The 14,215-nt window shown below is 48.6% G+C and overlaps 1 protein-coding gene across 1 annotated transcript; it reads right to left on the reverse strand.

Moving 5' to 3' along the window:
- Positions 1-272: 272 nt before the first annotated feature.
- LOC123162205 (anthocyanin 5-aromatic acyltransferase) lies at positions 273-10,208 on the reverse strand. Its single transcript, XM_044579992.1, has 2 exons — positions 9,326-10,208; positions 273-1,030 (listed from the first exon to the last, which is right to left on the reverse strand). Exons 1-2 carry the CDS (start codon positions 9,977-9,979, stop codon positions 344-346), a joined length of 1,341 nt encoding a protein of 446 aa, XP_044435927.1. The 5' UTR covers positions 9,980-10,208; the 3' UTR covers positions 273-343.
- Positions 10,209-14,215: the final 4,007 nt, after the last annotated feature.

Genomic DNA, 14,215 nt, shown 5'->3' on the forward strand with positions numbered 1-14,215 from the left:
AGGAGAGAGAACTCGTAAGAAAAGGCTTGTCTTCTCTTATTTAAGAGAAGACAAGAGGTGATCTCTTAGCATAATTTGTCTCACCATATTTTTAGGAATTGCTAATTATTGAAGATAAGGCTAAGAGATGACCCATTGTAGACAATTTTTTTTGTCATATCTAAATCACATGCAAGACTTAAGATAAAACTATCTTATCAACCATTGTACATGCCCTCAGATTTTTATTGTTCCGATAAAAAAAACTCATCTTTAAAAGTAGAGATACCTTGTGCATAGCCAATTTAACGGCACAATAACCCTTATTATCAGATTTTTGTCAGGTAAGTTACATACACATGAATCAACCTGATAAGGAATTAAGAAAGTGCGACTTGAACGCGTCCATGTGATCCGGGTGCATGCACACGGATGCCTGCACGCTGCCGCCGCCGGCCCTGGCGGCCACGAGTACCACCTGCCCGCAGTTGTTCATGGTGATCAGCTCCGTCCTACTCGGGGCGCCCCACCCGAAGTCGGCCACCTCGTACGCCGGGTACCGAGGCGACCCGGAGATGTTCACCAACCGGTCCATCGGCATCCACGACAGCAGGTCCATCCAGTCCCAAAGGGCGAGCGGGTCCTCGGCCGCTCGGCGGACCTCCCGCTGCACCGCCGCCGTGGCGGCTGCGAAGCCCTCTACGGCGAGGAGGTCTCGCGCCGTGGCCTTGGCGAGGCACCCGGTGATGCACGTCCCGAAGTAGTTCTCGCTCACGGGCGGGTCGATGCCGCGCCGCCCGCGGCAGTCGATGAAGAAGAAGACGTAGACGTCGTGGTCGGCGGAGATGACGGCCGGGTGCTTAGCCCGGACGAAGGACACCCAGGCGAGCGCCACGACGGCCACGAAGCTGGACGGCGCAGGCGTGGAACCGGCCTGCGCGGGGGTAGTGTGGCCGGAAACGCATTGCTTCAGGCGGTGAATCTGCTGCGAGGTGACGGTGAACGTCCGGCGAGGGAGATTAATTTGGGCGCTCGGAAACAGGTTGATGTCCTGCAATGTGGAGTGTCCGAGAGTGTTAGTATGAGAGCAGGCCTCGACGAGTAACACAGGTTGCAGGCTTGCAGCTAATTTGAGAGGGAAAAGGGTAAAATACAAATGAAAGCTACTCCCTCTGCAAACTTTTATAAGACTGTTTTAGATCACTAAAATATATTGTATAAGTATATAATATATAATATATTGGTAGAGCCATTGGCTCTGGATGAAGATCTACTGTCACGCCGACTATTCATAGCTTCAGACTGTCAATCTGTGGGGAGAGATATTTCAGAGAATTCAGGTGGACTGTCAATCTGTCATCCGGGACATTTTGAAGAATGCAGGTACAGCCATGAACCTCACAGTTGTGAGTTGTAACATTGAAATCTCATAGTTTAGCAAAGTTTGTCTTATCTCTTAAAGGTTGGCCGTCATGTTTGGGTTGGAGTGCCACACGATATTGTAATCATCCCTATGAATGCAGTTATTTGTCAATAAAGCATAGCATGTTCTCTTAAAACAATTACTCCCTCTGTATCACGATACTTGTTGTCAGGGAACTTGTATTAGTTTTCCTTAACTACAAGCATTTTGGTATAGAGGGAGTGTGTTAGTAGAGCCTTAAAAAGTCGTATACACCAAGGCTGTGCTTCGGTTAGACCCCAGGATTGTACTTATAGGCTCGTGACCTTAGCATAGCATGTTCTCTTAAAACAATTACTCCCTCTGTATCACGATACTTGTTGTCAGGGAACTTGTATTAGTTTTCCTTAACTACAAGCATTTTGGTATAGAGGGAGTGTGTTGGTAGAGCCTTAAAAAGTCGTATACACCAAGGCTGTGCTTCGGTTAGACCCCAGGATTGTACTTATAGGCTCGTGACCTTAAAGCATAGCACGTGAAAGAGTTTATATCAATTGGATACGCTAAGCCAGTACTGGGTAGAATAGCTTGTGAGTTGTGCCTTGTGAGTCATCAGTGTATGATGAACAACTTAAAACGAGTATGCCTATATGTGGCTTTACAATTTTAGTAGAGCATAGCCTCACCCTCCTCCTCGGGCGACACGGGGAAACCTAGCCGCCACACAGCAGGACCCCCTCCACCGCCCTCTCCCGCGTGCCGCGCCGGACCCAAGGATTGTGGCGGCGGGCGGATCTGACGCGCTCCCGGAGCTCCCACCCATGGCGGCGCGTGCTTCTTCCCCGAGCTCCTCCCGTGGCCACGCGAGCACACACCCCCTTGGCCGCTAGCTGCTCCGACGGATGCCGTGCGGCTGCCTTCAGGGCCCCTCCTCGCGCCATCATGCGACCGCGTCCCTCCCCTGGTCGGGATCTGGAGTTTGTTCCCCGGCCGGGTGCGATGTTCCCCGGCCAGATGCGGCTCCTCCGGCGGCCGGGCGCACCCACTGCCGTGCGGCTCCTCTCCCCCATCCCCTCGCGAGCATCGGGACGGCCCCCCTCGGGCGGCGGCCTTGGAGGCACGGGCGGGATTTGGCTGCGCGCGTGCTCACCACCACCACCCCCCACCCGGCAGGGGCGAGTTCTGCCCGCCGGACATTGACTTGCGCCCCTTCCGGTGTCCATGGCCGGCCGGGGCGGCTCAAGGCCCGGCGCACCCTGGGATCTGCGCTTCTTCCGGCTACCTTGGCTCGCCGGTTCCCCCTTTTTGGGAAGCCATCCTCCACCCCTTCATCCACCCTACTCCACTATAAATAGAGGTGGAGTGGTGTTCTCCAACTCATCTCAAAGTTTTACCACAGAGGCACACAATGATCTGCACACCCCTCTCTCTCTCTCTCTCTCTCCAAGAAATAGTTTTGTTCTGCGGGAAGGCTGCCTAATCTCCGGTATCGATTGGTTCTGGATGGTGAAGCGCCACTAGATAGGTGACAACATATGTGTGCATCCGATAGAGATATCGTACATTCGATCTTCTGTTCGAGGGAATGTCCAAGGTTATGTCCGAGGGACTGTTCGAGGAGAAAATTCTCATGGTTAGGAGGTTGTAAATCCTAGCCGCGGGAATCTGCCCCAACGATCTTCATCAACTATTCTTTCGTTGCGCCACGAGTTGGTGATGATCAGATCGAACCTTGTATGCATCTTCATAATGGTCCGGGCTTGGTGCGCAGGATGGAATTTTATGTTTTCTTCAGCGTTACCCTACAGTCCTCCCATGCTAGCCCTTGCTTTGCGTCCGCACCCTCCTCATCTGACGCTGCCACTGTACCTCTCCGGCCGTCACCCAGGCATCGTAGGATGTCCATCCCCACCAACGCCACCGCCACCCTTAGACTGCGTTGCCGTCCACCCAGGATCCCTTCGTAGATTGGTACCCTTCGCCCCACTGCCGACGACGTCGATGGTGTACACCATGCCCGGAAGGTGTTCGGTCAAATGCCATTGTGCTTATTTTTGAACTTCATGTTATTTTCTAGAGTAAGCATGATGGTGGGGTAGTCTAGAAGGAGCAATATCTGCGGACTTGTAGGTAGGAACTCAAGGGGCTCAGTCTTTTGGCGGCGCGTTCATGGTTCATTTCATGTGCAAAAGCACTTTGCGTCCTACAACATGACATCATACATGAATGCAATGTGAGCTCGTTAGGGCATCGATGGTACACCATCCAGGACTCCGACCTGAAGTTGTGCAGTGCGGTTGAAAGCGTGGAGGCAATGTGGCCATTACGCGAGTCAACCATGAAGATCGTAAGTTTTCCTTCTTGTTGCTCTACATGTTTGTTAATTCATTCATTCACTTAAATGTCACTCTACACGTTATATACCTTGCATGCTCTGCGGTGACGTACTACAGGACCGAGGGCAGGCCATTCACGCACATGCATTGTTGGATGAACCTCAAAGGGCAACCTGTGTGGGAAGACATGTGAGCTCTGGTTATTCTAGTATCGTTGTATTTGAAATCAAAAAATGAAAAAAAACTTGTTGAACATCTGGTTATCTCGTTGAATTTAAACTATTGTTGTACTAGAGATATTTGCATGCTATTTATGGGTGAATTGTGCTATTTTCTATAGTTACTATGAGTGTGGCTAGCTTGGTTTAGTTAGACGAACAAAATATCATCTGTTTTATGTAAATTATATCCGAACTATGCTAAATTCCGTCGCGTTTGATGAATTTCGTCCGCTTCCTTCAAATTTGTTTTGAAATGTATGCGGGCATGGTTGGATAATCGGCTTCCGCATCACTGTCCTCGGTCTAGTACCCACCAGTCTACGAAGGATACGATGTCCGATTTAGGGGTGTATGTTTGAGATGCTAGGGGTGGAGTTAGTGGTGTCGGCCGACTCCTCCATTTCTCCTCGACAATTGGGGCCAAAAAGAGACATGCATCAATGAAAATGTGTTTGCGGATAATTAGGCGAAAAAGGGGGGATTTTGACGACGGGCCCGCATCGGCATATTCCCACATCGACAGTCTTCGGCGCTAAGCCGAGTGCAGGCGCAAAGTGTCATCTTCCATAGTTTTTTCGCGGGAAATCTTCCATATTTTTTCCATGTAGTGTCATCTTATATTTAATATATATCTAGTAATAAAGGAAATAGGTACACTTGGTTCGTCATGCTATTTTGCAGAAAACCACATTATGTTTATGATAATCAACCCGCAGTGCAGTTTAAGTCGGATTTTAGCTTTTGCAGAAAACCCCCTGTTATTTTTGGTAATTAACCCGTGGGCTAGTTTTAAGTCAAAAATCCACTTTTATAGAAAAACCCCCAATAATTGGGACAATCAACCCGCAGTATATATCAAATGTTTTTTAAAATATCCATATCTTTTAAGCCCTAACTTAAAATTTAACAAGTTATATTTGGAATTTGATTACAAAAATGTGTAAAATCTGAATATTTTGTTATTTTACATGTTAACCATGTCAAAAGTGCTATTTAGGGTGCAACCTTAATCAATAGGGCATGATTCATTTTTCTTTCATGCCGATGCCGATCCAGATTGGAAATGAAACCAAAACCAGGATTGGAGACGAAAGAAAGCATCACATGCACGGCTCACCAAAACCTCACAAAAAAAGTTGATTTCTTATCTTATACCGAGAGAGGCGTCTCAGGATTGAAAACATTCAGACGTGTTATGATTATGTGAGCACTGAGGCCAATGTTGATGAGGGTGGAAAAGAGTATAAGTGGCAATACAGATGGGATGCCATGTGTTAAAAAGAAAGTACATGGACCTATCGGGGTCTTGACTCATGCTTATTGTGTTAGAGTGTGGTATTTTATTCACTCATTGCAACGCACATGCTCTTTTGCTAATTTATAATTAAGAATGTTTTGCTATTTATAAAATAAAATTTTACTCCTCTAACCCGCACCCAGCCGATCCCCTAAACCAATAGTGGAGTAAATTTTTTTACTCCTCCTGCTATCCGACACCTAAAAATACTCGGCCGCGACCGCGCGGAGTAAATTTTCTGGCCTCTTTTGCACCTCCCCATCCCCACTGTCTCGTCGTCGACGCACCTCCCAGCGACCGCCCGCCGCCCCTGATCCTACCTCGTCGCCTTCCTTGGCCCTTGCCGCCCTTCAACCCAAGACTGCGCCCTTCGCCAGTCATTGTCATCGTGGGAATCGAGGTGAAATGTTGTTGCTACCGCCTTAACCGATTCATCGGATTGCTCTCGAGTCTTCTTACTCGTTGACAGCCGTCACATCGGACCGTGCTTACGCACCGTTGCAGGTCATTCCCACGTGTCGACGCCCGCTGGTATGGCCTAAACGTCGCATGCTGGCCCGTCACCGCCACCGCCTTGCAAGTGTTCGACGATTTGCGTGGGTGAGTTTTTATTTATTTATTTATTTTCTTTCATTCTGTGTTGTTCTGTACAATTGAATTGAACCGAGCCGTTTGAATTGAAGATGAAGAGGTTAAGAGAGATGATAGGACTCACTAACACCCAAAGAGAAAGGAGACGACGAAGACTTTGAAACTCTTGTTGGCAAGATTTTAGTGATGATATGCGGCGGTTGATGAGAAGATCACAGTTTGGCCACATACAACTCAACCGTGATAAAGCGGAGGGTCATGCCAAGATCATGAGAGATTACTTGATCCGAATCCAACCTATCCAGAGAAGTACTTTCACCGACGCTTTCGGATGCGCACAAGTCATTTTCTCACCATTGCAAAAGTCGTTACAATGTTACGTGTGTGTGTGCGTGTGCGTGCGTGCGTGCGTGCGTGCGCGTGTGTGTGTGTGTGTGTGTGTGTGTGTGTGGTGTGTGTGTGTGCGCGCGCGCCCGCGCGCCATTATGTAGTTGCAATGTAATCTAGTATTGCATAAGTCGAAAAAACAAGTATACTCCGTTATATTTAGGGGATCAGCTAGGTCCGGCCAAAAGTTACTGAAGTAAAAGTACTTCACTAAGAGCATCTCCCAAAACCTCTGTATATTTGCACTCAATTGCTATTTTGTCAATCTTGACCAAAAAAAAACTTCTCCAACAGTCTTTGTATAAGTCGCCCCCCCCCCCCCCCCCCCCCCCCCCATTTTTTTTACAAAGCTGCTATACTTGCATCTAGACTTTGTATATTTGCAAAGTGGAGAGGCCACTTGTTATAATTTTACAAATCCTCCTAAGGTGGTTTCCTTCATATTTTTGTCTCAATGACCGGTGGGTCATGTATGTGCTGTGCACGTGTGTTGTGTGCACCTGTACTTGTACGTTGCGGTGTGCGCGTGTCCGTGTGCTGTGTGTACCTATTTTTGCATGGTTTTTTTGTATGCCACGTGTGTGTTGTGTTGTGTACGTTCTTTTTGCATGGTATTTTCGTGAAGTGTATACGTGTACGTGTACGTGTACGCGCGTGTGTATGACGGTGAGTTATGGCAGTATATATATATTCATGAACGTAAACTAGTGTTTAGTGTGTATGACAAACTGTCTCCACATATCATTGTGTGTTTTGTCCAAATATATAGCAATCCAATATATAAAGGATGCGGAACTTGATTTTCCTTTTTGAAAAGGAGGAGGACCCCCGGCCTCTGCATCTAGAACGATGCATGCAGCCACTTTAATAATTATTCACACAAGACCTTACAAAGTCATACAACAGTAAGACTAAAGCCACCGTCTAGGCAACATATGTCGCCACTCCTATCCTGTTGATGTAGGCATGCTGATAGTCTGGGCCTAATACCAAACAAACCTTGTAGCCAAACCTAACATCTAAGACCTGAGGTCCCAACCAGGACGTCTGCCGGGTATGGGCACCCACCAGTCCGGCACACTCCTCAACCAGGACGCCTGCCGGTTATGAGGCCGCCGCAGCCACCTGCCATTATCCATCTTTACTGTTGTACTGCTGCATCTACCTTGCCCGGTCTAGCTGCCGTCGACGCCACCACGACGCCAGACAACGCCACCATCCTGCGCTCGTCCATCATCACACGCCCACCGGCGAGACCCCGCTGCTCCATGCCGCTGAGACCTGCCGTTGTCGACGTGCCAGATGTCACACCGCTCCTCCGACGCGAAACACCACCTATTGCCACTAGTCCCATCCCCTCCGCCTGTAGTTCCTCAAACCGAGCACCCAAACGCCCCAGGCGGCGCCTCCAAGAAGGGTACTACACACACAGTGCTATTGCCGCCCAATCTAAGAAGATTTAGGGTTTTCATCCGGGCATGAGGTCAGGGTGGAGGGCAGGGACCTCGACGGCGCCTGCAAGGAAGAGAATGGCGACCCTGGTTGTTGCCACCGTCGGGATGAGCGAGTCATCCAATGTTTCCTCCGGCCGATGTCACCTCTACCAGCCCCCGCGAACGCACCGAGGCCGACGACCGCGATCATAAGCCACCAAGTGCAGCGGGAGAGAGCCTGCAGCGCGGAGGAGATCCACCGACAACTCACCGCCCACACGGTCAACACGCCGTCCATCCACCCCCCGTGAACGTCGCCAGCCGAGGGTGCCGTCGCCATGCCTAACGCCATGCAGAACTTGATTTGGATTGTTAAACCTTCTCTCCTCTTTTTATCACCACTTTTTAGCCATCAAATACACAAAGGCTGAGATGCTCCAATATATAAAGGATGCAAAACTTGGCAACACTGTTTTAAAAAGCTATAGTAATTCAAAACTTTAGTTTTACAATATGTGGACAATGAATACTTCGGTTTCCAAAGACTGTAGTTTTTCTCTGTTTTGACAAAACAGCCGATGCGTTTGGCAAATGCTATTTTACCATAGTTTTGACTCATTGCACCAATCTCAGCTACAATCAATTAGATGATTTGTGTGTAGAAACACTCGCCCAATACAAACATCGATGCCATGCACGTTTGGCCGCATAGAACCGACAACTAGCTAGCTTTTAGCCTGCTGCGTACGAGTGTGCTTGATCAACCACGAATTGATCTACTCCACGAGCGAGCTTCGTCCGAGTCATGTGTAATGGGCAGACATCGACCGGATATAAGGGTACAAGATCGCTAGAAAAGTAACATGTGCCCGGCCGCCGCCGACAGCGGCCATAGGACTAATGACCTAACTAAAACACTAATAATCAGAAGATAGATTAAACTTCGTTTAACGGATATACAACATATTGAGGAATCGAAAGAGGCTAAGCGCTCCCCCAAATTCTTTCACCTCAGTCTAGAAAAAAGAGGCCGGGGTCTCTTTTCTAGATACAGCAAAAAAACTGCAGTATGAGAGATACTAGGGTATTCTAGACTGGAGTATTTGTTCCACCCAAGCATCTCAAAGTATTTTATACCAAAGTTTTTAAGAAACCACGGTATTCTAGAAAAACTGCAAAAATATTTTGCATCCAAACGCACCCTAAGTTTTACTCGGCCCGATACGTCTGTATTTTAGCTGGACTTGCTCTTAACGTATAAATAGGTGTCATTTGACTATCGATCGACATGGATTTTGATTTTGCCCGAACATGGTCTCAAAAAAATGATTTTGCCCGAACATAGAAAGTTCGGTCGCTTTAGATCTATGTGAAAATCGAAAAGGAAATATGGTTTCCTTATGTGTGTTTCATCCGTGGAAATAGACGTTGAACGTGGTGCGATGGCATGTGAAGAGCGATCATGCAACTTCCCGAAAAACAGAAGCGATCATGCAACGACGTGCCGCCTCACGTGGTGCTCGGCTAGACACGGCTTCGATAGATTCGCCTGCTTTGTTTGTTTTTTTCGAAGCAAACGCACGCTGCCAGCTTAGTTTGACCGCGCACTAGCTTGCTCGCCGGCCGGCGGCGGCCGAGACGAACGGACTGAGCAGGGAAGTAAGGGGGAAGGAACATACCAGCGGCAGATTGGGCGCGTACTTACGCAGCGTGCTCCTCGCGCCGGGGAGCGCGATCACCGCGCGGTCGAACGTCAGGCCGGCCACAACCGCCTCTGCGGCAGCGTCGTCCCCGCGGCAGGCCGCCGCCCAAGCCTGGAAGAACCTCCACACCGACCGGCCGTCGACCACTGCGTGGTGCATCGCCACGCCGACCGCTACCCCACCCTTCAGCCGTGTGACCTGCACAGCCAGCACCTCCGCGGGGAGCGAGTCGACCTTGAGCTTCGGTACGAACGCCTTGAACGCGTCCACGTCGTGGTCCGCGTCCCCGGCGAGCCGCCCTGCGTCCGCCTCGTCGCTCTCCGCGACGATGAACCGCACGCCGCTTCCCTCCGAGGCGGAGCAGTCGATTGCGGCGTCGCCGGTGGACGGCAGGAAGACGATCCTGCCGGCGAGCGGGGGAAGCCGCGCGAGCGTGGCCGCTAGTGACGCGCGGAGGGAGCCGACGAGAGATGCGAATGGCGGGTGCTGGCCGCCGGCGTCGTCGAAGAGGAACACGCGCTGGATTACCGGGAGCACGATCCACGGTGCTTCCAGCGCGGACAGCCTGAGTAACAAGTCCACCGGCGGCGAGGCGACGCTGCCGAATTCGACGATCTTGACCGTCGGCATGACTAGCGACGAGAGAGACGACCTTGGTGGAGGTGCGACGCGGTGCGTGCCGATCTGCCCTGAACTGGAGGTGGCAGCGCCTAGATAGTCTGAACGAGATTAATCGACGCCCAGTGGTAGTGGAGGGGAAAAGTAAGCGTTGGAAATAGGGTAGATATCAGGTGCTGCCACACTTGCGCTTCGTTTGTTTAAGCTTTGGTTACGTGGGGATTCGCTTAAGTGCATATGATAGTATTGTACACCCCCCGTCTGAAAATAAATGTCTCAACCTTAGTACTAATACTTTCTCCGTCTTAGATATATAAGTCATCTTACGAAAACCAAATAATCACAAAACGCTTAGGCATGATGCATTAACTCCATCGTTGTTTCTTGTTTTTTGACATATCAACTAATAAAAGATGTGAGACGTGTATGTTTTCAATGACTCAAGACTATACCAAACACGACATGCAGTGGTTAGTTTATTGCATGCAATGCTATTAATTAGCAAATAAACATTAAGTTTTCTCGTTTTCCCTTCTTCTTGGTCACGGTGCACAATCTAAAATGAATTATTCACCTAGACGAAGGGAATACAACTTTTTACTAAAATTAATACAAACTTGAGACACTTATTTTAGGATGAAAAAAATACTACTTTCATAGTGCATATTATCATACTACTTCCGAAGATAATAAATATTTGACATATACCTAGACCGACGGAGAATAAAAACTATTTTGTGTGGCAATAAGTATTACCTAAAGTAGATTAATACTACTCCCTCCGTCTAGATGAGTAAGTCATCTTACGAAAACCAAATAATTCCAAAACACTAAGGCGCAGTGCATTAACTTCTACCTCGTTTCTTATTTCTTCACATATAAACCAATAAGAGACGAGGGATGTGCATGCTTTTAATGACTTGAGACTACCAAACACGACATACACTGGTTAGTTCATTGCATGCAATGCTATTAAATAGCAAATAAACATTAAAGCCTCTCGTTTTTCTCTCCTCCTTGGTCATCGTGCACAACTAAGATGACTTAATCACCTAGACGGAGGGAGTATAAATGATTATATTTATTTCTATGCATGACGCAAAGTAACACAATATTTAACATGATACAATATTTATCTATGTTATTCTATTTTTTCTTTAATTCTCTATTACATCATCATGTTTGGTATTTTCGAATGCATAATGCTCTCTCCGTCCGATTCCTCTGGGCAACAGGAGGGTGTCCCTATTTACAAGGACCCCATGCAACCGCATTATTTTCTCGACGCCTCGTTTCCATCATTAGAACTTAATAAGGCAATAAATCGCTTGCTGTTTCTTTGTCTGCTGGTGCATGTGTACATCGTATTGGGCAGGAACCGCTGCATTAAATTGAGCATGGGGCTGTATGCAGGTAGGTGCGCGCATGCAGCGGGATTGCATTGTTTTGGCAGTTAATTGGCATAGAAGTTGACGTATAGTACTACTAATTCCAGAAAATTAATCGCTCTGCCTCGTTACCTGTGTTTTGGTCTTCCTATGGAGATGTCTGCATAATGCTATCCCTGTTTTTGTGTTCTTGCAAACCGTCACATTGGCAGTATTTCCCAATGCCCAATTTGCAAAGGAGGAGAAGATATCAAGCATGCTTTATTTAACTGCGTGAGAGCAAAGGCAGTATGGGCTGCCCTTGGGATTGAGAGGGTTGTACATGATGCGTCGCTTGTTGATTGCTCGGGTTCCGGTGTGCTGGAATTTCTCTTGTGTGATCAATCGACACAACACAATTATGACGACTCGATAGAGCTTCCAGAGTTCATAGCTACCGCGAGTTGGTTCGTATGGTGGCAGCGTAGACAGCTGGTCAGAGGAGAGGAAGTGCAGACATCGTTGCGATCTGCGCTAGCCATCCATGCATTGGCTCTTAACTTCACACGAGCGGCAGCAAAACAAACTACTGCACCTAGACGGAACTGTTGGGGAACGTAGTAATTTCAAAAAAATTCCTACGCACACGCAAAATCATGGTGATGCATAGCAACGAGAGGGGAAAGTGTGTCCACGTACCCTCGTAGACCGAAAACGGAAGCGTTAGCACAACGCGGTTGATGTAGTCGTACGTCTTCACGATGCGATCGATCAAGTACCAAACGCACGGCACCTCCGAGTTCTGCACACGTTCAGCTCGATGACGTCCCTCGAACTCCGATCTAGCCGAGCTTTGAGGGAGAGTTCCGTCAGCACGATGGCGTGGTGACGATGATGATGTTCTACCGACGCAGGGCTTTGCCTAAGCACCGCTACGATATTATCGAGGTGAACTATGGTGAAGGGGGGCACCGCACACGGCTAAGAGATCTCAATGATCAATTCTTGTGTCTATTGGGTGCCCCTTCCTCCGTATATAAATGGGGGAGGAGGAGAGGGCCGGCCAAGGGGAGAGGCGCGCTCAAGGGGGGCAATCCTACTCCAAGTAGGTTTGCCCCCCCCCCCTTTCCTATTCCAAGTAGGAGAAGGGGCAAGGAGGAGGTGGAGAGAAGGAAGGAGAAGGGGGGCGCCGCCCCCTTCCCTTTCCCAATTCAGATTGGGGCAAGGGGGGCCGCGCACCACCTCCTGGCCTCCCTCTCTCCTTTCCACTAAGGTCCATAAGGCCCAATAGCTTCCCGGGGGGGGGGGGGGTTCCGGTAAACCCCAGTACTTCGATATATATCCGATAACCCCTGGAACTATTTCAGTGTCCGAAAATAGTCGTCCAATATATCAATCTTCATGTCTTGACCATTTCGGGACTCCTCGTCATGTCCGTGATCACATCCGAGACTCCGAACTTCCTTTGGTACATCAAAACACATAAACTCATAATATAACTGTCATCTAACTTTAAGCGTGCGGACCCTACGGGTTCGAGAACTATATAGACATGACCGAGACACGTCTCCGGTCAATAACCAATAGCGGAACCTGGATGCTCATATTGGCTCCTACATATTCTACGAAGATCTTTATCGGTCAAACCGCATAACAACATACGTTGTTCCCTTTGTCATCTCTATGTTACTTGCCCGAGATTCGATCGTCGTTATCTCAATACCTAGTTCAATCTCGTTACCGACAAGTCTCTTTACTCGTTCCGCAATACATCATCTTGCAACTAACTCATTAGTTACAATGCTTGCAAGACTTATAGTGATGTGCATTACCGAGTGGGCCCAGAGATACCTCTTCGACAATCGGAGTGACAAATCCTAATCTCGAAATACGCCAACCCAATAAGTACCTTTGGAGACACCTATAGAGCACCTTTATAATCACCCAGTTACGTTGTGACGTTTGGTAGCACACAAAGTGTTCCTCCGGTAAACGGGAGTTGCATCATCTCATAGTTATAGGAACATGTATAAGTCATGAGGAAAGCAATAACAACATACTAAACGATCAAGTGCTAAGCTAACGGAAATGGGTCAAGTCAATCACATCATTCTCCTAATGATGTGATCCCGTTAATCAAATGACATCTCATGCCTATTGTTAGGAAACTTAACCATCTTTGATTTACAAGCTAGTCAAGTGGAGGCATACTAGTGACACTATGTTTGTCTATGTATTCACACATGTATTATGTTTCCGGTTAATACAATTCTAGCATGAATAATAAACATTTATCATGAAATAAGGAAATAAATAATAACTTTATTATTGCCTCTAGGGCATCACTACTAGGGAAAAGCCTATACACAGAATCTTACCAGCAGCGCTCTTCAAAATACCACGCTACTGCTACTTAGCAGCAGCGCGTGTTATCAAAATGCGCTGCTGACAGGAAAATAGCAGTAGCGCGTCCACCGCATACAACGCTACTGCTATAGTTGCCATGACCTTGCCCCCGCTAGTTATAGCAGTAGCGCACTATACTAAACAGCGCTACTGCTATTCAGATTAGCTATAGCGCGTTTTGGCAAACGCGCTACAACTATCCCTACCTTATCCCCACGCGCACGACCGGACCTCTCACTCACACTCTCACTCTTGCCCGCGTAACCGTCGTCGTGCGTCGTCGCCGCCGCCGCCTTCGTCCGTCCGCCGCCGAGGTACTCCCCTCCTTCCGTCCCTCCTCCCTCCTCCTCGCACATCCTCCCTCCGCCTGCGGCCGCCCCTCCCTCCTCCGCCGCCGCCCTCCTCCCTCCGCCTGCGGCCACCCCTCCTCCCTCCTCCGCCGGCAGCCCTCCTCCCACCGCCCTCGACCTCGCCG

This window comes from Triticum aestivum, chromosome 7B (genome assembly GCF_018294505.1).
Source record: "Triticum aestivum cultivar Chinese Spring chromosome 7B, IWGSC CS RefSeq v2.1, whole genome shotgun sequence".
Taxonomy (NCBI): Eukaryota; Viridiplantae; Streptophyta; class Magnoliopsida; order Poales; family Poaceae; genus Triticum; species Triticum aestivum.